This window comes from Monodon monoceros, unplaced genomic scaffold (assembly GCF_005190385.1).
Source record: "Monodon monoceros isolate NGI ecotype Baffin Bay Population unplaced genomic scaffold, NGI_Narwhal_1 Super_Scaffold_22, whole genome shotgun sequence".
Taxonomy (NCBI): domain Eukaryota; kingdom Metazoa; phylum Chordata; class Mammalia; order Artiodactyla; family Monodontidae; genus Monodon; species Monodon monoceros.
The window spans coordinates 109,029,936-109,056,195 of NW_021703779.1; the positions used below are offsets into that span (position 1 = coordinate 109,029,936).

At 39.8% G+C, this 26,260-nt stretch overlaps 1 protein-coding gene across 1 annotated transcript in view; it reads right to left on the reverse strand.

The window, feature by feature from the left end:
* The window catches only part of LOC114905884 (fibrous sheath-interacting protein 2-like), a 58,343-nt gene extending 41,094 nt beyond the window's left edge, over positions 1-17,249 (reverse strand). Inside the window, 8 exon segments of the mRNA XM_029240227.1 lie at positions 9,557-9,651; positions 9,889-9,904; positions 10,614-10,755; positions 11,860-11,921; positions 11,923-12,000; positions 12,362-12,451; positions 13,189-13,350; positions 17,055-17,249. Of these exon segments, the coding sequence (XP_029096060.1) occupies positions 9,557-9,651; positions 9,889-9,904; positions 10,614-10,755; positions 11,860-11,921; positions 11,923-12,000; positions 12,362-12,451; positions 13,189-13,350; positions 17,055-17,249 (840 nt within the window).
* Positions 17,250-26,260: the final 9,011 nt, after the last annotated feature.

Here is a 26,260-nt window from a genome sequence, read left to right on the forward strand (position 1 = left end):
CAAAGGCTTATAGAATTCATTAATATACTAAAATTAACTAACTGAGGAATGCACTGATCAGCATGGAAGGTAATCAGCTGAATAGCTAAAAAGAGTATGTGTGGTTTTTAAAGAAAGTTAACTATAGGGAAAATGTTTTGAGAGAGCTGGAAAGCACAGAGCAGGTTTTCTGCACACAAGGGATGTGACTCTTTGATTTGGCCAAGAGCTCTACCTGCTTAGGTAATTATACAGGAAGATAAATCCAACAGAGTAGACTTTATTTGTTTTCCAGGCCTGAGAGCTGAACACAAGCCACCAGAAGTACATTTCCTGACACTGATGGGATGGGTGAAATAAGCTGGAAACTAGCATTGGATTCTATTGTAATAAAAGTGGTCATGCTATTTCTCAAAATAAATTAGGTATTTGTGACCATTTGATTTATGCATATTGTCCAATGTATTTTAAAGCCTTCTTTAAAAACAGATGGTCTAAATTCGTTTATTGGGTTTTTTTTTGATAACATATGTAGTACTAAGTTTGCCGTCCATGCTACACTCAGAGAATACTTTTTTTCTGACTGTATAGTGAGGCTAGTGAAAGAAGTTATTAATTCCTGATGTGCAACTACTAAACTATCTTAAAGTAGCTAAGATTCTTTAATCAGGTACTAAGCATACAGATTATGGATGTTAGCACACTAGCACAGTGCCCTGGACACAGCAGGTGTTTTATAAATATGTGTTTATATAGAGAAGCATATTGTGGCTAACATGCTACATTTGAAGAGATATATAAATGGGTCTGTCACTTTCTATGCATTTAACACAGAATATGGCAAAATATGTTAACTTTTTAGAACAGGTGAGCCAGTTAATGCAGTGCTAACGGAGCCAAGGAGGTGCATTTGATTCTTATAATGAATGACAAATTGGCAACCCACAGAGGTAATATATGTTGTGACCAGGTACCCTGAATGTCTGTGGCCACCTTCCCGCCATCAGATGAGTGATCACTGGTCACAAAGGGGATAGGGCGAGGCAGTATGGCTGTCTCTGCACAACCCATCAGCACTAGAAGAGAAATGATTCACAAAAGCCCAATATGTTGATTCTTCTGCAGGGCATAGGTATGGACCTTGAAGCTCTTGAAGCTCATCATTTAGGAAGACTGTAACCTAAGGGCTAAGTGGGAACACTCAAGTTGTTTCTGGTAAATCTCTATTAAGAATTGAGACAAATATTCAAATTTTGGATCTATTTAACACATTTAAACTCTCAGGCTCACCATTTTTCTTTTGTTAGCTTACAGCTTGTTACTGATATTCCCTACACTTAGAGTATGGCAACACTAACATAACTGATAACCATGAGTGGTGGAAGTCTGAAGTAGCACAGGATTATTCCTGTGGGTTCACATTTCAATTTTTATAAAATCTTACTATAGGGTGGTTAATTTCAGGGAATAAGGCTGTTCTGAATTGTCATTTAATACATGAAACTGTGTTATGCCAATCTTAATCATAATTTCATATTTCATTTGTTCTGTCTGTATCTGGGACAAAAGAAATGTTACTTGCCTCTTGTTTTGAAGTATCCTGTAGAGAGTGTCTATAGACATTTGCTGTTTTTGCAGAAACACCTGGAGTTTGAAGTGAAGTACTTGTAATTTCTGGGGGAAAGAAGAGGTACCTTTAAATAAGAAAAAATGATATAGTTCTCCTTGTTGGGCTGCCATAATGTCTAGAATTACCATAGTCAACGATGTATTTATTTATGGAAGTTAAGGCAGTATCTCTAAGTATAAAAGGCCTTTTTTTGAAGTCCCCTGCTTACCAGCTTCCAGTGGCCCACCACTGCCATCAGGGACAAGCCTGAACTCCCTAACTTCTGGCCCTAAATTACTTTGCCAGCTAAATCTCCCACCACTCCCCTGCCCTAGAATGAACTGTTTTGCACTTCATTCAGTAGGCAAGGGGGAACCACCGAGGACTTTTTGGTCGAGGAATTATATGTCCAAAGCTGTATTTCAGGAAGATTACATTCACAGCAAAATGTAGGATAGATTAAGAGGAAGAAGAGATTGGAGGCAAATTATTGCAGTACTTAAGGGCATGCGTAGCACGAATGGAAAGGAAGGGAAGATTATGAGAGAATTTAAGGTGGTGGATTGGACAGAAGGTGGCAACTTTTGGATGTAGGATATGAGCAGTAGGAAAGAGTCAAAGATGACTCAGGTCTTGTGCCTGAATAAAATTAAGAGAATCAGAGAACGGGTTTGGGGGTGACTAGAAGATGATGAATTTGGTTTTACACATATTGGATCTGAGGTGCTTGTGGGCTGCCCAGGTGGAGATGTCCTAGTGCTCTTGGTGAGTGTGCAGGATATGCGTGGGAATCTTTTGCAGAGACTAACAAAGACTTAGCTAACCTCTAGTCCAGTCCTGGGAGATGGGAAACAGGATGTATTTTTATGTCTGGGGAGAAAAATGGCATTAGAGGGTAGAGACCTTCATGGGGAGAATTCTCTGTACTAGGACTCCCTAATGGCAGTATGTTGGGAATTTATATAGGCAGCCACAGCAGAGGGTCTAACTTCCCCATGCTTTCTTTGCCAATTCCAAAGGGCCTATTCACCCAGCAATCACTCAAAAATGTGTGATACTAATATTTACAATCATGAATAATTTTTATATCTTCCTTTATCAAATTAATCATAGATTTTATAATCAGGGTAAAAAGCATAACTTGGAAAACTATATGATAAAACTAACTGGAAGATATCAGAGCAATTGCAAATATTGTTCATTTTCTTACCTCCATCATTTAAAGGATATGATGTCTTAATTGTTTCTCTATCTTTCTGTATGGTTTAACATTCAAGACAAAAAATTAATTAGTACTCAGCCTTCTAAAAGAGACTTTTGCTGACTCTAGAGCAATCAAATTAATACAGTATCTCCCCTTTCCCCTCATCCCCTACTTCTCTCCTAAGCTCTGGTCTCAATGCTAATATCTATTATTAACCTCTTACTGGATATCTTTTACAGGTACCTAAACTTAACTAGTTTAAAATGAAGCTTATCATGTACTCAGGTACTCCCATCTTTCCAAACTTGCTACTTCTCTGTCTTCCATATTCTGGTTAAAGGCCTAACAATCCATCCAGTGCTCCATTCCAGAAAGCTTAGAATTGTTCCGTTTATTTCAGATAAGGCTAGTTTAATCCAATCTGATGCTTATTGAGTACACGGCTTGGAACTGAAATAAGGTACATAATTCCCGACCTCAAGAAGTTTATCATCCAGTAGAAAGGACAGACAAATATGATGGAGTATAATGAGTTCTGAGTTAGAGGTAAGCCTCAGCACTATGGGAGCACAGAAAACCCATACACAAAAATTAAATAATCGTCATCATCATTGTCGTCTCCCTTTCTCTGGTTCTACTCATCTATTGAGTCACCAAATCCTGACATAGTCTGATTCTGAAATATCTTAAGTCTGTGGCCTCTTGTTTACCCTCATTGTCACTGCTTTAGTTTGGGCCTTTATCACTTTTATCTGGACTATCCCAATAGACTCAAAACTATCTTGCTTCTAATCTCTTTTCTCTATGTATCTATATCACACACTGCAACCAGCTTATCTTTTTAAACCCAAATCATTCTTATTTCACACCCCTACTCAAAAACCTGCATCGGCTCCCTACTACTGAGAGAATAAATTCATACCTCAGCAAGGTATACTAAGTTCTGCCTTCAACCTACCTTTTTAGTCTGCTTTCCTCCTGTGCCATGGTTTTGCTGGCTTGAACTTTCACGCCTTCACTTAACACTTTAAGCCTGTCTGTAATACGGCCTCACCATATCCTCACATCTACTCATCTGGAAACTTCCCACTCATGTTTCAAGACCTAATTCAATTAAGCCCTCCTTTTATAAAGCATTTTTAGATTTCTCTTGGCAGGACTATTCTCTAAATCTTATGTGCTTCTACATTTTGTACAAATCAAAACTCTTCTCTCCTTTGACTGTAAGGACTTCTGTTTATGTGTGCCTGATCCCTGGAAGATGAGTCCTCAAGAGCAGTGATGATGTCTTTTCCATCTTTGTATCCTATGTCACCTACTTTCCCCCCTTTTCCTTCCTTCTAGCTTAGCACTGGACCTGGCCCACAGCAGGTTCTCAATAAATGTTAGCTATCATCATCATCATCATCATCGAATATTTGTTAGTTTCTGCTCAACTACATGGTACATTTAGCATGAAGCTGACTCAGAACCTTCTCTACCAAGGAGAGGGTCCAGACCTGTGTAGAACCCCATTATTTCTAACCAATCAGTACCATGCCAGTGAAGGGGCTATCCCATAGACAGGAAAGTTAACCAGATAAATAAATGATCAATACAAAGCACCCGAGACATACAGCTTTCTACCTTTTGTTCTGTTGTGTTACTCTGTACATCATGAGGAGAAGATAATGAGGGTGATGTTTCTTCAGGAATATTTACAGAACTATACAAATGGTGAGATGGTCCTATAGCAAATGAAAGAGAAATCATTTAATTTTTAAACTTTATTGAATTATAATTGAAGTACAATAAACTGAACATATTTAAAATGTACCATTTGTTCAGTTTTGACATGTATATAAACCTATGAAACCATCACCACAATCAAGATAAACATTTACATCACCCCCAAAAGTTTCCTTGTGCCCCCTTATAGTTCATCCCTCTCTCTACTCCTGTCCCCCAGGAAATCACTGATCTGTTTCACTATAAATTAGTTTGCATTTTCTAGAGTTTGCTATAAATGGAATCAAACAGGATGAACTAATCATTTTTTTGGGGGGGTGATCTGGCTTCCTTCATTCAGCATAATTATTTTGAGATTCATCAATATTGTTGCCTGTATTAATAGTTTTTTCCTTTTTGTTACTGAGTAGTATCCCATGGTATGGATGCAGTACAGTTTATCCATTTGCCTGCTGAAGGACATTTGGGTTGTTTCCAGTTTTTTGGCTATTATGAATAATGTTGCTATGGTCATTGATGTACAAGTCTTTATGTGGACATATATTTTCATTTCTTGTGGGCACATACCTAGGAGTGGAATGAGTGAATCATGTGGTAGATGTAAGTTTAACTCAGGCTGCCAAAATGTTTTCCACAGTGGTTGTACCATTTTACATTCCCACCTGCAATGTCAGAGAGTTCTAGTTGCTTCACGTCCTTGCAAATACTTGGTATGGTCAGTTACTTAAATTCTAGACATTTTACAGGGTGTATAATGTTATCTCACTGTGGTTTGGTTTATATTTCCCTAATGACTAATAATGTTAAACAGCTTTTTGTGTGCTTATTTGCCATCTGTATGTCTTCAGTAAAATGGTTGTTCATGCCTTTTGCCCAAGTTTATTCGGTTGTCACATTACATATATTGCATGTTTTTCTATATTTTACACTTTTTACAGTGATCATGCCTTCTACATGTAGGTCTGGAGACCATCTTTTGCTGTGCTCACTTTTGGGGCTTGACAGATGCGAAACAGCCATTATGCAACAGGGCTATTTTTAAAATTGTATATTATTTTTTTCATTTTTGACTCTCTAAGTACAAGACCTCTACCCTAGTCTTCCAGAGGCATCCACCTGCCTGGGGGTGGAACTAGGGGAGGGGAGGTTAGAATTTTTAACAGGAGGAATGCCACGATAAACACCCAGGTAATATTCAGCACCTGTCATCCCAAAATATGATGACACAGCCAAGACAGTATGACCTGCAAGCCATGCAATTGTCTCAAGAATTTCCCTAAATTTTATCTTCTTTTCTGTGTAGGAAGAGCCTGGAATACTTAGAAAATTCTCCTTTAGTGTACTGGAGATACCCTAAGCCCACCAATAACAGTTATCTGGGCTCAGAAAGAAGGGATATGACTTAAGGAAAGTTAGGGGGAAAAAGTCCACTCCTTTAGCAGCTCAGAGATGGTGGGAAAATGGAAAGGTGGTGGGAGAGGCTGGAGAGCAAAGATGGGGCTTCACATTTGGGCCTTGGTGCTTCAGATAACTGAGGTTAATATGGAGAGAAAAGAAGAGCTATTGCTCTGCTCCCTGTTTTGGACTCTAGAAAGAGATTTCTTTGGCTACCCCCACCCCTGCCGCCTCCTCCTCACCTGGGGCATGACCCAGAAACGTTGCAATACAGTGTGGTCAGGCAGAGCAAGGCTCTCTCTGAAGTTTTGCTTTAACTATCTTACAACTGACATAAAATTGTAAGATAGTTAAAGTATACATTGTGGTGATTTGATATATATGTATACTGTGAAAGGATTCCCCCCATTTAGTTAATTAGCACACCATCACCTCACATATTTACATTCGTTGTTGTTGTTGAAAACATTTAAGTTCTACTCTCTTAGCAAATTTTAATTATACAAAACAGTGTTTTCAACTATAGTTGCCATGTTATACACCGGCTCCTCAGAGCTTATTCATCTTATAGCTGAAAATTTGTACCCTTTTACCAACCTCTCCCTATTTGCCCTTGAGGTTTTGCTTTCTTAAGCCACTCTTGGTTCCCATGTGGTATACACATGGCCCAGAAAGGGCTGAGAGTCTAGCTGGGAAGCTTGCCATGGGGAGTCACTAGGCTGGGGGTAAGAGGGCTCCATCCCGACTGTTAGTGGAGCAGCCAGCCAGAACTGAGGTGGAATGGGAAAGCCAGAGGATTCTACTAAGCCCAGCAAGACTAGACCATGAGTCATGGCAGTGATGGCCAAATCAGCTGTGAATGACAACAGGCCAAGCACTATCTCAGTGGAGATAAGGGCATCTCTCTGAAGACCAGAGAAGGCAGAGGACAAAGAAGTCATCCAAGCCCCCTTACTTTATTCCACCTCCATGAGGTCATGGAAGCCAGTGTTTCCCAAAATTTAATGTGCATATAATACACTGGGGATCTTATGAAAATGCAGATTCTGACTCAGTAGGTCTGGGGTGTGGCCTGAGAATCTGCATTTCTAATAAGCGCCCTGGTGATGCCCATACTGCTAACACTTAAAGGAGTAAGAACATAAGCCACACCTCTTGCCCCAGCCAACATCTTTGGGAAAGAAGCAGAAAAGTGGGGAGGCTCTCTGAAGGTCTGAGCCATTTTGGGGACCCCACAAAGGCAGAATCTAGAGGAGTATGTTAGAAAAATCAATGACTGAGCCAGAAAACAAAAGGAAGGAAGGCACTTAGATCCAGCAAATAGTGCTAGCCCTACATGTGCTAAAGAAGCCAACTCAAGAAGTAGGTTGAAATGTTAAAATGGCAACAGCTACTACTCAGTTGGGCAGTTCTAAAAGGAACACGGGAATAAGAGTGGTGACACTGGGGCTTCCCTGGTGGTGCAGTGGTTGAGAGTCCGCCTGCCGATGCAGGGGACACAGGTTCGTGCCCCGGTCCGGGAAGATCCCACATGCCGCGGAGCGGCTGGGCCCGTGAGCCATGGCCGCTGAGCCTGCGCATCCGGAGCCTGTGCTCCGCAACGGGAGAGGCCACGACAGTGAGAGGCCCGCGTACCGCAAAAAAAAAAAAAAAAGAGTGGTGACACTGATTGCACACTCCACTGCTGCAGAAAAATATGTGGCAGAATGAAATACTTCTGCTGCTAGTAAAGTGACAAGTTACTTCAGGCCTGAAAAGTCCAAAGCCTAAGGAAGGACAGGGTTTTGAGAGAAAGCACTGGTCCAGGTCTTGATCCTCACGGGGTCTTTAGGGCCATAGGCTTCAGAAACATCAGTAGCAAGCACCTCCAGTGAGCAATTTGCAAGGATGATGCTCCAGGTGAAACCAATGAGCTTCCCTAGGAGGCAGAAGTGCTGAGCAAGGTATGGGAGCTGTGGTGGCAGTAGTCAGTGAAGCACAGCATAAAAAAATGCTTTGGGATCTTTTTGGGAATGGAAAAGTACAGAAATGAGATCAGGAGCAGGGGCTGTGTGTGGAGGGGCAGGGCTCTGCACTGGGCTTGCAGAGTTGTCAGCTGCAAAACGTGGGCTGTCCTGTTCAGAGGCGTGTGGAGACAGTGACTCCAACTGAGTAATTAGGACCGCAAGAGCGGCTGTAGCATTGTTGGTAAGCATTACTCAAAATCCATCATTTATAACAGAGGACAGAGGATTTATCCATCTTATAAGCAGAAGCAATCAGTACCAAATCCAGTCTTTACACAAATTACTATTTTAGTATTTCTAATCATAATATTACAATTACGTTTTTGTCCTTGGTGTAATTTCTGGTGACCGGCAGTGATACTCATTTCCTTGACCTTTGGATAAGAAGCTTAAAAAAACACAATAATATTTATTTTTAATAGTGCTGATGACAAAGTTATTCAAGATAGATACTATTTATCCTTTCATGCCCAACAGGAGGGAGCCATAGCCTAATCTGTATATGGGGTTGTGGGGAGGAATTAGAGAGGATAGGTAGTGGGTCTCAATGGGAGGCAATTTTGTATCCCAGGGGATAATGGAATTTGGACATGTCTGGAGACATTTTTTTAAAATATGTATATGTTTTTTACATCTTTATTGGAGTATAATTGCTTTACAATGGTGTGTTAGTTTCTGCTTTATAACAAAGTGAATCAGTTATACATATACATATGTTCCCATATCTCTTCCCTCTTGCATCTCCCTCCCTCCCACCCTCCCTATCCCACCCCTCCAGGCGGTCACAAAGCACCGAGCTGATCTTCCTGTGCTATACGGCTGCTTCCCACTAGCTATCTATTTTACGTTTGGTAGTGTATATATGTCCATGCCACTCTCTCGCTTTGTCACAGCTTACCCTTCCCCCTCCCCATATCCTCAAGCCCGTTCTCTAGTAGGTCTGTGTCTTTATTCCTGTCTTACCCCTAGGTTCTTCATGACATTTTTTCCCTTAAATTCCATATATATGTGTTAGCATACAGTATTTGTCTTTCTCTTTCTGACTTACTTCACTCTGTATGACAGACTCTAGGTCTATCCACCTCATTACAAATAGCTCAATTTCATTTTGGTGCTCAGGCTCTTCGTTGTGGTGTGTGAGCTTCTCTCTCATTGTGGTGTGTGGGTTTTCTCTCTCTGATTGTGGTGCGTGGGCTCCAGAGTGCATGGGCTCTGTAGTTGTGGTGCATAATTTTTATGTTTAAAAATTTAATATCAACTTGCCACTGGAAATGCAAAACAAATACTTCAAATATGATGGTACATTTGAAGGGAGCCCTCATTCCTGTCTTGAGATTTCTAAAGTCACAAAAAGTACAAGGCTAGGAAGGTAATAAGGGTAAGTTTCCTTTTGTTGTCCAGCATGAAGAATATATTTTAATAACTAGATCTAATTTAACTCATTTCCTACTTTCTGGAGACTGGTCGCATTTCAGACCAGCCCTTGAAGTCCAGGTTCAGACCAGACTCGCTCTCTCCATCAATAGATATCCTTGTGAGTTTAGGCCACTTCTGAAAATTCACACTTTAAAATATCAAAATTGGCAAAAGCCTGTCCTCAAAATAGCCCAAATTATTGGTCAAAGCTCACTCTACCTTCTGGTGAGCTTCTTCTTTGACTTTTCTATGTTGTTCCTCAACTCTTGCTTCTCTTTTTACTTCTTCTCCAATCTTTGTTAGAAGTAACATTTTCTTTTTCTTTCGTTTGTTTGTTTTTGTTTTTGCGGTACGCGGGCCTCTCACTGTTGTGGCCTCTCCCGTTGCGGAGCACAGGCTCCAGACGCGCAGGCTCAGCGGCCATGGCTCACGGGCCCAGCCGCTCCGTGGCACGTGGGATCCTCCCGGACCAGGGCACAAACCCGTGTTCCCTGCATTAGCAGGCGGACTCTCAACCACTGTGCCACCAGGGAAGCCCAGAAGTAACATTTCTTTTGTTTTCCATTCCTAAGGAGCACAATGTCATGGTAGTCAGCAGGGGTTCTCTTTCATAATCTTTTTTTGTTTTGTTTTGTCTTTGTCAGTAGGTGAATTAGGTCAAATCAAGGGCCTTACAGAAACTTGGACAACCATAATGAAAATCTTACATTGGCTTTAGAATGGGCTTATCTTACTGCTTTTTTATTCAGAATATATTGGTGGATGCAACAGAATGGCAAAAGGAAGGAAATTATTTTGTTACTGGAAACAATTCAAACATAAGCCCGGCTCCAAAGATGGATCTGAAAAGATGCTGGCAAGGGGACTTTCTCTTATGGATTTGGGGGGTTATCATATGTGATCTGTTGACCTTAAATGTATTTTGACAGAGAACCTAAACAAGTAGCCTTGTCTGAATGTTGAGGAGTGAGAATACAGGCATGGTTATTTTTCACTAGAGTTAAATTCTAAAACTTTAAGAGCAGATGAAGTGTGACTGTACTGTGATGGATATATAATGTGTGGTATCAGTCTCACTGTATTAACTAAAAACTTGTCTGTTATAACAGTGATACAAGATTAATAGCAGTTTATTATTTAAAAAAATTATAAACAGTGGTTTACCTTTTAGACTTGAAATAACTTCAGGTAATATGGTGGGACTGTTAAAAATGTTTATAAATAAAACAATCATGCACAATTTTCCCATCAACATTTAAAATTTGGTGTTTCTCACCTCTTCAATTTATCTACGGAGACTAAGTTTTCTTAGAATGTGGTCCCAATGTCCTCTTTCTTCTTCCTTTATCTGGAGTATGTTCTGCTTTTCTGCCATGTGTTCAAGCTTGTTTAATTCCCTACTAATCATATCTAAATATCTAAGTAAAAGTGTAAATATAAGTGAAGATAAATTGGGTGTTTCCCTTATGATGGTATTATCTATTCTGACATTCCCAAACCACCTTCTGGGTTGCTTTTTATTTCTTGAACTACAGGAAACATAGAGATTTTCAGGGACTTTTAAGCTAGTCAGATCCACCAACTCACCATGATGTACTAATTTTATCAGACTCTGTTGTTGTGGCTGGGACAATGGCAAAATATAGAACAGAGTGATTAAAAGCATTTTACACGGGGATTAGTCATAACTCAGGAGTTCTGGGAACATGAGTTTCCAAAGACAGCTGAAATCAACTTAAGCACTGACTTCAAAAAACAAGTAGATTTGAATTTCCTTTAAAAAATAAGTGGGTACTGGCCTCTCTGTAATTCCCAAGTTCTTGAACAACCTCTCATGTATAGAGAGGTCTGTAGACTACTAGCCTGCCACTCTGGTGAATCAGTATATATTCTGGCATATCATGACATGAATCCATGAAATATAAGAGCCAGGTGATGGAGAACTGGCCCCCATCCCTGATAAAGGAGAAAGAGGAGGAACTATATATAATTCATCACTTTGCCTCCTGGGGCATGGGCTTGGCCGCTGAATGGTAACATTAAATGTGTGTGGGTAATAGCTGAATGAACATACACAGTTGGTTGGGGAATAACACCTGTTTATATTATCATCAGATGAAGTTACGGCAACTCTCTCTTTTTGATCTTGCAGTAATTTCCTTAAACTTAAGTTTGAAATGTGCTAATGACACCTTCTTTCCTCTGTTACTATGGACTTGGGTTTCCCAAGGTCAGGAATCTGTACTTTGGAATTGTTCTTCAAATATCAGTTTGTCTTACCTCTTGGGCTCCCTAGTGACTCCAGTTTCTCAGGTAGAAACTTTCCTCCCTAGCCATGGTACCAAGGTTCCCAATCCCTGTTACCTCTTAATCTCCTTTCCTTTCTCTCCACATTGAAGACTACAGGAGATTAAATAGTGTCTAAAACTTTTTTCATTCTGCTTTCAATTATTTCTAGTACTTTTACAACTTTCTGGGGTCCACAATATGTCCGCAAAAAAATGCATTAACTTTGGTCATACCTCTGCTTTATTAACAGCTCTTGGTCTGGAGTTGTTTGTATACTTTCCTGTAACAGCCAGTCTTTGGAACTGTGTATTGTCATAATTGTCACAGGCTCTCTTGGTTTCATACAACTTATTTACTTGTTTTTCAATCATTTTCTGAGAGAGAAAAAAGAATTAAAAGTTTTTATATTGGCCAGAAATAACCCTGTCCTTTGATATGCCTTCTTATGTTTAGGGCTTGGTAAACTTCCTGTAGTTTACAAATGGTTAATTAACCTGCATTTAAGTCTAGTGTGGCTCCACTCCAGATAAGTGAAAATTCCTCTGTAAGTGAAAGGCAGAGGTCTCATTTTTATCTCATAGATATTTAGAGATATTTTTTGATTTGTTACCTTAATGCTTCTAGGTCAGGATATCATAAGAAAATATTCTGTATAAGACCAAACCTTTTTTCTACAACCTACATAAAAACTTTCTTACAGGCCTCAAATAAAACAAATTTAAGTGTTTAACTTACTTGTTCTCTTATATAGTTTCTTTCAAAGTCTAATTTTAAACTGGTGAGATACTGCCTGTACTTATTCAATTCCTTCAAGGTACATACAACCTATAAAAACAAAAACCAAAAACCAAATATATAAATAGAAAGTTGTAACAATCATGAAACTTTCCAGAGAAGAGAGTCATAAGAACATTCATTTTAGTAACAATTTTGGGATCAAGGGTAGTGATAGCATATTTTGGTAATAATATGGAAGGCAATATCTCTCTATAGTGGTTTATCACCAGGAAATTTCTACCTAAATAATATTATTTCAATAATATGGTTCACATCATAATCAAGAATTTACTATGCTTAATGAATTTGTTACTAAAACACCAGTATAATAATGATGTTAACTTTCAGAAGAATTTATTCTATCAAGCTGTATTCTGCTAGGTTTCCATTTTGTCTCTAGTCTTCTCAAAGGGTATAGGAAATATTCCTTGACAGGTATACAGTGCCATTATTACTTTTAGAGCCAGAGGAAAGGCACTAATAATACAGCTGAGAGAAAATACATAAATAAATAAATGTGTATGTATATGTCTTTACATATTCAAATCATTTGGTGCTTATCTTTTGCTTTTATCAAAGAAAAAAGATCAAGTGGGAACAATTTTATTTAGAAACAGCCGCCTGATTTCTCTTTACTCAAATACTGAGTAATTCATTGAGTTTTCTGTTAGGTATTCTTTATTGCTCAATTAAAAGTTGACACAGGCTCCCAGTGAAGTACAGAAGCAAGCATCTATCAAGTCCATAGGTTTTTGCTGGTTAACAGGAAGCAGGATTCAACTCACCTTATTATTGCTGGTGATATAGCCGCCTTTCTTTAATCTCCTCAGGATATCCTTTCGCCTAGAGTATATTTTTAAATGTGGCTCATGCAGGCTTTTATAGCTTGTTTCCAAAAGTTGACAATAAGAATCAGTCAGGTTAAAGTCATAAGAAGGTTGATAAAGCTGCAAACACACAGATTCAAAAGTACTACATGTGTAAAATGAATGAAATCACACTTTTAAACCTCAATTTGTTGAAGTGATTAGGCTGTTTGTTGAAAATAAAACATGCAAGAAGAATCTGAAGTGAGGGAATACTCCCTCCTTCAGAGGGAATCTGAAGTGAGGCTGATTTGGGTAAATCTAATGCCTTTCTCTTCCTCTCTATCAGAGCTGACTTTAGGCTGGAGGTGGCAGCCTCAGCCTCAATCCCATTCCTGGACACTGAGATATGGCCCTAAATGTTCCTGTAAGGTAGGTAGGATACTAAATATGAGCAGAGGAGCAGACAGGAAGGGGCATGATGGGTTCTAGCTTTGTTTTTCCATTGAAAAGCTTCTTTTGTAAGTTTCTGACTACTTGATTGATGCCAGCCTCTTGTCTCTCCCAAGGGACCTATATAAGGAAGCTGGATTCCCTGACTACCAATGTCTTCTTAAAAAGGCAAAGAAAGACATCCTTCTGGGCAATGATTTAATTTACAGTGAAACTAAACAGGAAGCCCATATCTTTCCTAGAAGAGAAACAATCAGCAGTGATGGCAATTGAAACAGTGCTGCAGTTAGTGGGTTGATTATTGCTTCTTTTAGATGTTGACTTTTGTTGGTGATGGCATGTGTTGACCAAACCTTGGCTACTGACCTATCAGGAAAGAACAAATCCATTCATTATGGCCAGGGTAAGCTTTCTATTGTCAATCAAAATAATTGGTTTCCCTGAACAGAAGAATTTATTATGTCGTCACTACCTGCCGGTGGGAGATCATAGGGCAGACTTCTAAAAGTAGGCAAATTGTTCTTTTCACTTAAGGTGGTATCTTTTCCTGAAAGCAAAGTGGCAAGGTTAATTGGCAAAGTATTTACTATTTACTTTACAGTAAAACCAATTTAAGGAGTTTGTGAACAGGTGCTACTCAAGTATAGTATACTAATAAGCAAATTAATTTATAGATAAATTACTTGAGAATAAGTTTACTATCAAATGTTGAAGGACTATAGCCAGTATTTTATAATAACTATAAATGGAGTATAACCTTTAAAAACTGTGGATCACTATGTTGTACACCTGTAACATATAATATTGTACATCAACTATACTCCAATTAAAAATGTTGAAGTAATAGAATGAGTTGTCAGGTTTGGATTAATGAATAGCTAGACAGGTACATTACATTGTTATATTTTAATCTTATTGAAAGGAAGACAGTAGAATACTATAATTTCCCTTACACTTGCATTCAAAATAATATGAAAGACCTTTAAATTACATTTCTGTAGCACTCTGCTAAAGTGGTTTGCAGTTCAGGAAGCAGCAAGGTCAGGTGAAGGAGCATGGCCTAAGAAATCAGGAGACTGTGGTTCTGGTCTAAACTCTGCCACCATCTACCTGTCATAGCTTCACCTTAAAAGGTGGTCATGAGGGTAAAGTTAAGTTGAAAAAAAAAAACAACTAAATGTGTAAATATAAAGTCTTACTTCCTTGAGGAGATCTTGCCAAAAGACAAAGAAGGATCCCACTAAGTTAGTCTTTACAGGAGTTGAATATAGTACCTGACCATGATTAAATGCATACGTTTTGGGCTTCCCTGGTGGTGCAGTGGTTAAGAATCTGCCTGCCAATGCAGGGGACACGGGTTTGATTCCTGGTCCGGGAAGATCCCACATGCCACGGAGCAACTAAGCCTGTGCGCCACAACTACTGAGCCTATGCTCTAGAGCCTGCGAGCCACAACTACTGAGCCCACGAGCCACAACTACTGAAGCCTGCATGCCTAGAGCCCATGCTCCACAACAAGAGAAGCCACTGCAATGAGAAGCCCGCGCAGCACAAAGAAGAGTAGCCCCCACTCGCTGCAACTAGAGAAAGCCGGCGCGCAACAACGAAGACCAACTCAGCCCAAAATCAATAAATAAAATAAATAAATTTATATGTAAAAAAATAAATGCATACGTTTTGGGGGAATCAGTATAATATAGAGCAAATCAGTATAATTAAGTATGGAAAAAAATCAGGAAATAAGAAGTAGCTAACAAGTGAATAACAGAATAACACAATATAAATATGGCAAATAAAAGATATTTGAGGGGGCTTCCCTGGTGACGCAGTGGTTGAGAATCTGCCTGCCAATGCAGGGGACACGAGTTCGAGCCCTGGTCTGGGAAGATCCCACATGCCACAGAGCAGCTAGGCCTGTGAGCCACAACTACTGAGCCTGCGCGTCTGGAGCCTGTGCTCCGCAACAAGAGAGGCCGCGACAGTGAGAGGCCTGCGCACTGCGATGAAGAGTGGCCCCCTCTTGCCGCAACTAGAGAAAGCCCTCGCACAGAAACGAAGACCCAACACAGCCAAAAATAAATAAATAAATATTTAAAAAAAAGATATTTGAGGAAGAAACCAACAGAGAGGGCTACATTTACAAAGTAAAAAGGAGTGTTATCGCTAGTAGTGAAATAGGCTTTGAGTATGTTTTAGGAATGCTAATTCATGGGAGCGGGTAGAACATATTGGGTTTGAAAATAGAAATTATATTGTTTTCCAGCAATAAAACTTTAAAAAATCATATATATTAGACAGATGTCTGAAATACCAAGGAGCCCTGTACTCATCCTTGATGACACTCTAGAGAGCGGAAGGGTAAGGATGTCATAAATATTCCTGTAGAACCTTTTGCTATTGTGATCAAAGCACACACTCAACCAGAGAGTTCTCAACCTCCTTCAGGCTTGGCCTAAAGCTAAGGACAGTGTGCGGAGTGTTAGGCAGAGGACTTAAAACGTGTAACAATGTGAGTGCAGCACTCTGAACCAGTAATAGTACTTTCAGTGCTGAGTGAGAGAGTGCAGGCCAAGAGCAATGTAAATCCTAAGGAAGAATGAGACAATTGGGGGTTGGGACACTGGGGAAAGGCTTCATATAGTAGCTCTTGAAAGATGGCTCAAATTGAAGGTCAGGAAGGGGAGGAGTGCATGCCAGGTTTCAGGAGCCAGAAGAACAAAGGCACAGAAGTAGGAATTAACATGGTACGTGTGGGTAGGCAGAAAAGACCCCGACCTTTCAGAGTTGAGGCTCTGGGTTGGAGATAAAGCTGAATTGGGTGGCTGAGGCATATCATGGGGGCTTCTATCATTAAAGTGAGGTTCAGACACTGAACACTTCAACTCATTTTAACTTCACTTGGTGTGTGAAATTGAAGTTGACTCAAAGCAGAATCATAGCAGTGTTTCAAGTTTAATAGCAAGCTGAAAACAGTCAAGAAAATCACTTCAGCACTATTAAAAGTTAGTTTACCTTTTCACTTAAATTTGTAGGCAGCTTGACCCCAAGAGGAAGATTCAGTAGATGAGCAGCTCCCACCTCTGGAATGGGTTTTTTTTGAGAGCTCTGTCAGATATAATTAGAAAGTTTCTTTTTTTCTAGAACTATTCTTTTAGTTTAGACCAATCTACTTAAACTTCAATAGGCTAATACCTCCAAATAAACCAAAGAATCACACACTCAGGGTTGAAAGAACCCATCCTGCTGACAACCTGGAAGGCCTCCCAGTTTACCCTGGTCACCAACCCTATCTCTGAGCACCGTTCAGAGCTAATCCAGGCCAGAGGCAGCTCTAGGCACTAACTGCCGGGGGCCTGGGAGCCGGAAGCCAAGCGTCAAAGACCCATCCCCACCTCTGCTGAGATCTCCCCCTCTTCCATCTGCCTGCCCTCCTTCCCTTCCGAGACCAGCCCCGGATCCCGGAGGAGGACCGACTGGCCGCCACTCACGGAGTCGCACTGCTCCCTGTCGGCAGTTAGGCTGCTGGCAGCCGCCTTAGCGGCGGCGGCTTGGGCAGTGTTATAGCAGTTGCTGAGGTACAGATCCATGGCCATACGTCAGCCCCCAGGGGACTTGGGGCTGGGGCGCAGCAAGCAGTTTTCGTTTCTTCTCTTCACTCACACCTTTCCCGCTCCACGCCCACATCCAGTCTGGGCAGCCAAGACAGTGGTCGCCCGGGTAAATACATTGAGAGCCGAGGCTGCACTTGGTTTGTTGGGAATTTGTACTTTGTCTCCCTGTTCTTTCATGCATCTTTTTATTGTGCTAAAAGTGCATAACATAAAATTTACCATCTTAACCATTTTTAAGTGTACAGTTCAGTAGTATTACATATATTCAAATTGTTATGCAACAGATCTCCAGAACTTTTTCATTTTGCAAAACTGAAACGCTATACCCATTAAACAGTTCTCCTTTCCTCCCTTCCCCCCAGCCACTGGTAGCCACCATTCTGCTTTCTGTTTCTATGAATTGGAATACTTCAGATACCTTATATAAGTGATATAAGTGGAATCAAGGAGTATTTGTCTTTTTGTGATTGGCTTGTTTCACTTAGTATAATGACTTCAAGGTTCATATGTGTGGTAGCATGTGGTATGGTTTCTTCCCTTTTAAAGGGTGAATAATATTCTGTTATATGTATATATCACATTTTCTTTATCCATTCAACCATTAATGGACACTTAGGTTGCTTCTACCTCTTGGCTATTATGAATAGTACTGCTATGAACATGGGTGTGCAAATGTCTCTTTGAGACCCTACTTCAAAACTTTTTGGATATATACCTAGAAGTGGGATTGCTGGATCATATGGTAATTGTATTTTTAATTTCTTGAGGATCTCTACTGTTTTCCATGGTGGTTATGCCATTTTACAATCCCATCAACAGTACACAAGGGTTTCAATTTCTCCACATCATTGCCAACACTTATTTTCTTCCTTCCTTCCTTCCTTCCTTCCTTCCTTCCTTCCTTCCTTCCTTCCTTCCTCTAGCTCTCCTAATGGGTGTGAGGTGATATCTTATTGTACTTTAGATTTGCATTTCTCTGATGATTAGTGATGTCAAGCATCTTTTCATGTGCCTTTTGGACATTTCTTGTCTCCATATTTTTGGTCTACTTCTTTGTTATATCTTGGTCATTTAGTAACAATACCTATCATTTATTGAGAACTTATTAATTTTAGATTCTATGCTAAACCTTGCCTCGTTTAATCCTCACAACAACCCCATCTATATTTACTCCATCTCTGTAGATGAAGACTGTTCACAATGACAATGGATAATTTGTGATGGGGCTGAGATTTGAATCCAAGTTAGCTGACTCCAAAAGCTATATTCTTAATCAATACACTGTACTCTTATATGTGTTCTTGCTTTAATTCCACATATATGATTACAACTCCTGCATTTAAAACTCTAGCCTGGTTATATACACTACTGCCAGCCAAACATTTCTACACGGATGTCTGACAAGCAACTGAAATTGACATGCTCAACACTCAACTCAACCTCTCCTCAGTGAAATAGAACCAAAAAAGGCCTAATTATTCCTTCTGTATTTCCTCTGTCAGTGACTGGTACTAGTTCTACTGAAGCCAGAAACCGGAGAATGCTCCTAGATGCCTGTCTTTCCCCACGACCTTGACATTCAATCCATCCTTAAGTTCTGCTGTGTTTACCTCCTAAATATTTCCTCTATTCTTCCTCTCCTTGCCACTTCTTCTACCACTGCTCCAATTAAGCCACTCATCACTTCTTGTCCACACCATTATCACAACCTCCTAATATCTCTCACCTTTCACTCTCTAATCCATCTTTCATCCTGCCACCAACGTGATTTTTCTAAACTGCTAACAGATCATGTCTCTCCCCTGCTTAAAACCCCTAATGATCCTAAGGAAGAAAGAATGAAAACAAAGCATAAAACGTTTTTTGTGACTTGGTCCCTGTCTACCTCTCCAAGACACTACTGCAATACCATCTCTCAAACTTGACCCAACAGTAAGATAGAACTGCACACAACCTGCTGGTTCGTGACTCTGTGCCTTTGCTCATGCTGTCCCCTCTGCCTTGCATGACTATGCCCCTTCTTTGCCTGGCTAATTCTGGGGCCTCAATTGGAATGACTGGGGTAATTGGGCTCTCTCTCCGTGAGTTTTTCATGCTCTAGGAGCTAAGGCCATGCTTCTTCACATGGTGGTCTTAGGGTTCCCAGCAGCAAGAAAGGGCAAGCCCCGAAGTGCAACTACTTTCAAGATTTGGCTTGCATCACCTTGACCAAAGCAAGTCACACAGACAAGCCCAGCCAATATAGCGGAGGATTAACCAAGGGCATGGATACAGAGAGGTGTCGTTTATCTTTGGTGATTAATATGACAATATAGCACTGGCTTCCTCTGGTCCCTGTGATTCCTGTTCCTCCTATAGGCAAAATATACTTACCTCTCCCAAGACCCCAAAAGTTTCATCCAATTATAGCATCAGCTCAAAGTTCAGGATTTTGTCATCTACAGTCATACCCAGAGGTAGCTTCTTGTTATTCCAGAGATTTATGAACTGTAAAGCAATTTGCATTAGTTATCTATTGCCATGTGACAAGTTACCCCTATATTTAGTGGCTTAAAACAATACAAAATCATTTATTACCTCCTTGGCTTCTGTTTCAGACAGGACATCAGAGAGTATAGTTTGTCTCTGTTCCATGGTGTCTGGGGCTTCAGTCGGAAGGCCCTTTCAGCTGAAGGTAAAGGCTGGCAGCATCTTAAGACTTTGTTCACTCACATGTGTGGCTTGTAGCTGTTGGCTAGGAGCCTGTCTGGGGTTGTCAGCCAGAACACACACACTAACCTCTTTGTATTGACTGGGCTTCCTCACAACATAGCACCACATTGCAAGGGCAAGGGGAGAGAGAGAGCTAGAGCAAGAGCACGTGAGAGAGGGTGCCAGGCGAAAGCTCTGTTGCCGTTCATGACCTAGCCTCAGAAGTCATGCAGCATCACTTTCATGACATTTTATTGGTTGAGGCAGTTACAAAAGTCCACCCAAGTTCAAGGGAAAAGAACATGGATGCCACCATCTTGATGGAGAGCTGTCAATGTCACATTGTGAGAATAGCATGTGGGATAGTCTATATATTGATGTGACCATCTTTGGAAAAATACAATCTGCCACACAAGTTATCTGTACCACCCTCTAACCAACAGTGGTGATACAAGGAAAAGATAGCTACAGTAAATAAACACTCCCATTTAAAAATAGAGGTACAAAGGAGTCACTGGCCCATACCAGCTATGGAATCCACCTGGGTACATGTTGCCAGGTCCCCCTTTTCTTGGAGCAGAGATATCCTTGACTAGATCCTGATTATATTCCCTGGGAGTGGCTTTCTAGTTCACTGTTATCCATAGCTCTTATTTTCATCCTCTGGGCTCTTGACTTGGCCCCATGGGTCATACTTTTATATAAGAAATGGCCTGTGTTTACAACTTAGTGGCTTTCTCAGCCTTCCCCCTCCCTGCCCACAGAAAGCTGGGGGCCCAGTCGGAATTTGCAAATTGAGCAATCTAGGCTGTCTTAGATCTATTTGAAGGTATTTTGTTAGTTCAGCTCTCTTAAAAATGTGAGTTCATATGAGTCTGACTCCACTGAACAGAAGTTATACCCACAACACTTTTTGAGATGGGCTTCTCTCTACTTTGGGTAGCATGTTAAGGGCTGTGGGACAATGCCCTTTTTCTTTTTTAAATTGAAGTATAGTTGATTTACAATATTATCTTAGTTTCAGGTGTACAGCATAGTGATTCAATATTTTTATAGATTATACTCCATTTAAAATTATTATAAAATATTGGCTATATTCCTTGTGCTGTACAATATATTCCTGTAGATTATTTATTTTATACATAATAGTTTGTACTTCTTAATCCCCTACCTCTATCTTGTCCCTCTCCTCTTCCCTCTTCCCACTGGTAACTACTAGCTTGTTCTCTATATCTGTAAGTCTGTTTCTGTTCTGTTATATTATTCATTTGTTTTATTTTTTAGATTCCACATATAAGTGATAACATACAGTATTTGTCTTTCTCTGTTTGACTTAAGATTCACTAAGAATAATACCCTCTGGGTCCATTCATGCTGTTGTAAATGGCAAAATTTCATTCTATTTTTATGGCCGAATAATATTCCATTATTATTTATAATAATATAAATAATATAATTTATAATATTAATAATATTATATAATATTATTATATAAATAATATTATTTATAATAATATAAATAATAATATTCCAAGATGCTTCCATAAAGAAGCATCTTCTTTATCCATTCATCTGTTGGATGGACACTTAGATTGCTTCCATATCTTTACTATTGAATCAATAAATATTGCTGCTATAAACATTGAGGTGCATGTATCTTTTTGAATTAGTGTTTTTGTTGGATATGTGCCCATGATTGGAATTGCTGGATCATATGGTATTTCTATTTTCAGTTTTTTTAGGGACCTCCATACTGTTTTCCATAGTGGCTGCATCAATTTACATTCCTACCAACAATGTACTATGGTTCCTTTTTCTTCACATCCTTGTTAACATTTGTTATTTGTAGTCTTTTTGATAATAACCATTCTGACAGGTGTGAGGTGGTATCTCATTGAGGTTTTGACTTGCATTTCTCTGATGATTAGCCATGTTGAGCATCTTTTCATCTGCCTGATGGCCATCTGTATGTCTTCTTTGGAAAAATGTCTATTCAGTTCTTCTGCCCATTTTTAATTGGGTTGTTTGTTTTTTTGATGTTGATTTGTATGAGCTGTTTATATATTTTGGATATTAACCCCTTATTAGTCATATCATTTGTAAATATTTTCTCCCATTCAGTAGGTTGTCTTTTTGTTTTGTTGATGGTTTCCTTTGCTGTGCAAAAGCTTTTAAGTTTAATTAGGTCCCATTTGTTTATTTTTGCTTTTGTTTCTTTTCCCTTAGGAGACAGATCCAAAAAAATATTGCTATAATTTATGTCAAAGAGTGTTCTGCCTACATACAATGGCTTTTTTCTATTTGAAAGCGTCTCTTAGGCACCAGCTTATATCTTTCTGGTGTCTTCACAAAGGATCTTACAGTTACACTCTTAGTCTTTGCTGGCTTGGAAAACTCAAAATGTGAAACAGTTTCATTTTCTGACCCAGAAAATCTTTGCTTTTCAATATTTCCTCTAAAATTCTTTTCGTAAATTCTGTTAAGCTCACCTCTGTCTTTCTGTACATTATGATGTGCAGCTAAATGTCAAATGACACTCAGCATTCTTCATGACTAGACATTCTCCTTAACTAGATACACAAGTTCATTAGGTACATTTTTTTCCATCTTCCACATTACTGCAGGTGACAGTTTTTTTTTGGTGTTTGTTTTTGCGGTACGTGGGCCTCTCACTGTTGTGGCCTCTCCCGTTGCAGAGCACAGGCTCCGGACGCGCAGGCTCAGCGGCCATGGCTCACGGGTGGAGCCGCTCCGCGGCATGTGGGATCTTCCCGGACCGGGGCACAAACCCGTGTCCCCTGCATCGGCAGGCGGACTCTCAACCACTGCGCCACCAGGGAAGCCCTGCAGGTGACAGTTTTGCCAATTGTTTTGTTACTATATGACATGAGATGTCATTTTCCAACCTTCTATTACAGTTTCCTCATCACTTTTAGAGCTTCTACTTTGTTCACCCATTTCCCAGCCATTTTCTTTGCTGCTTTTCTAGCCTCTACCCACCACTCGGTCCCAAAGTTAATGCACCTGTTTTAGTTTTTTTCTTTTCTTTTCTTTTCTTTCCTTTTTTTTTTTTTTTTTTACAATAGTACGTTACTTTTAAGTACCAATTTCAGTGGTCTAAGATGGCTTTACTCATGTATGTGGGACCTTGGCTCCGAAGGTTGGAATAGCTGGAATGTCTGGGCCCCCTCTCTCCACATGCTCTTTTATCCTCCTTCAGTATTCAGCCAGGGAAGTGGCAGAGCCACTACATGTTTTGTGAAATAACATTAGACTTTACACAACTTTGGAAGGGTTAGTTGGAGAGTCAGAAGATGTGAGGAAACCGTCACTAAGCAACCATGCTGAAGTGCTAGCATGGGTGGACAAATAGGAGTTTTCAGGGACATCTGAGAAGCTAAGCATGTTTAGTCAGTGAAGTGAGACAGTGGTGGGGGAATTGGTGGAGAGGAGGAAAGCTGGAGCCTCTGGGTTATTACTCTTTTTGTGGCTTCACAGCTAAGAATATGTTGGTGGTCCTGGTGGAACTTATTAAATAAGTCAAGAAGGAATCCTAAAATCATGTGCAAGTAACCCACAGAAAGGCAAAAAAATAGAAACGATGTAACAAGAAATGAAAACAGAGCTTCAAAATACATGAAGCAAAACCCGATAGACATAAGAAAAGCAATAGATAGATCCACAGTTATATGTGGGGAGTTCAACACTCCTCTCTCAGTAAGTGATAGAACAAGTAGACAGAAAATCAGTAAAGGACATAGGAGACCTGAACTAAACTGTCAACCAGCATAACTCAAGTGACATTTATACAACACTTCACCCAACAGCCCCCAAACACACATTCTTTTCAAGTGCCCATGGAATATAGGCCAAGACAGACAGACCATATTCTGGGCCATAAAACAAGTCTTGAATTTAAAAGCATTTAAATGATAAAAGTATGGTCTTCGATAATGTTATTGGTTGAATTGTGTTCTCCCAAGACATATGTTGAAGTCATACCTTAGAATGTGACAGAATTTGGAAGTAGGATCATTGCAGATGTAATTAGTTAAGATGACATCATCCTGGAGTTGGGTGCCCTTAATCAAATATGGTTGATGTCCTTCTAAGGAGACACAGGAGACATATGAAGGGAGAATACCATGTGACAACAGAGGCAGAGACTGAAGTGCGGCAGCTGCAAACCGAGGAATGTGAAGGATTGCCAGCAACCACTAGGAGCTATGAATAGGCAAGGAAGGATTTTCCCCTATAGGCTTTAGAGGGAGCGTGGCAATGTTGGCACCTTGATTTCAGGCTTCTAGCCTCCAGAACTGTGATATGACAAGTTTCTGTTGTTTTAAACCACACAATTTTTGGTACATTGTTATGGCAGCCCTAGGAACCTAATACAGACCATAGTGGAAATAAACTAGGAATCAGTAGCAGAAATGAAGATTTCCACTACTGGAAAGGTAGAATAGATATACTTTTCCCCATTCTTCCCACTAAGTATAGCTAAAAACCTTGTACCTTATATATAAAACAAACACAAGAAGACTCTAAATGATCTTCTCTGATAGAGAAGAAGGAAGACCTGCTAAAGACCTGAAACCTGAGGTGAGTTCCCTGGGTTTCCTTTTTGCTTCAAATGTCCCAAACTGAATACTGGAGAAACCAGCAGCCCAGAAATGCCAATGGGTACAAACAAAAAAAGTCTCAAGAAAATCCTACTTTCTTCAGCCAAGACCAGGAAAGGGGCAGCCTAGCAAGACAGAAAACTTTTTGACAATAACTAACACCCAAACACCACAGACAAATCTCTGGTTTCATCCCTACCCACAGCAGCTAAGGCTGAGTGGAGCACCTAGCATTCCCCCTTGACAGACTGTAATATATTGTCACAGCCCTCACTGCTGCGGTCGTGTCAGAGAAGCTGACTCAGGAGCTGGGACTTTTACCCTCACTGGGCAATAACAATCTTCTTTCCCTCTTCCCCCTTAACCTCCTCTTCCTCCACCTTAGTGGCAGTGGAGGCCACATAGGAGATGTGGACTTCCACCACCACTTGGCAGTAACAAGGCACTTTTCTCATTTTCTGCTAGAGTGGTGGCATGGGAGGCCTAGTGGACATTCAGGACACTCTCCACCCAACCCTGACATTAATGAGTCAGTGCTCCCTCCCTCATTCACCCCCATTCCCTTGCTAGAGCAGTGTCAGAGGGAGCCTCCGGAAGCAAAAGATATAAACAGGATTCAGATCTTATAGTACTTAAAATGTCCAGGTTTAAATAGAAAATTTCTCATCATACTGAGAACCAGGAAAATCACAACTTGAATATGATGCCAACAGTGAGATGAATCAGATGTTGGAATTATCTGATAAGAATTTTAAAGCATTCATCAAAAAATGCTTCAATAAGCCTTACATATTTTCTTGAAAGAAACAATAAATAGAAAAATCACAGCAAAGAAATAGAAGCTAAAAAAAAGGACTAAATGGAAATTATAGGACTGACTGAAAAATATGATAACAGGAAAATTTAAAAACCCACTTGTTGGATGGCCTCAGTAACAGAGTGAAAATGACAAAGGATAAAATCAGTGAGTTTAAAGATAGATCAATAGAATTCACCCAATCTGAACCATAGAGACAAAATAGAGTTTAAAAAAATGAACAGATCTCAAAGAACCTGTGGTACTATAACAAAAGATCTAACATTTATGCCATCAGAGGAGGAAGTTAGTGTTGCTGATAGAATATTTAAAGAAATATTGGGTGGAGACATCCCAAATTTGGTGAAAGACATAAACCTATGGATTCAAGAAGTGGAGCAATCCCCCCCCCCCCGCAAAGATAAACCCAAAACACATCATAATTAAATTTATGAAAATTAATTACAAGAAAATTCTTGAACGCAGCCAGAGATAAATGGCACATTACTTATAGGGGAACACCAATGTGCATGACAGAGTATTTATCATCTGAAACCGCGGAGGGCGGAAGGAAGTGGCACAGCGTTTTTCAAGTGCTGAAAGAAATGAATTGTTAACTATGAATTCTATGGCTAGTGAAAACATCCTTCAGGAATGAAGAAAATGACATTTTTAGATGAAGTAAGACTAAGAATTTTATGCTAGCAAACTTATCCTTAAAGAATGGCTAAAGGAGTTCTCTAATCAGAAAAGAAATTAGAAGAAGACTTGGAACTTTAGAAAGGAAAGAAGAACATCAAAATGGGTAAAAATAGGGATAAATATAATAGTCTATCCTATTTTTCATGAGTTTCTTAAATCATATTTGATGGTTAAAG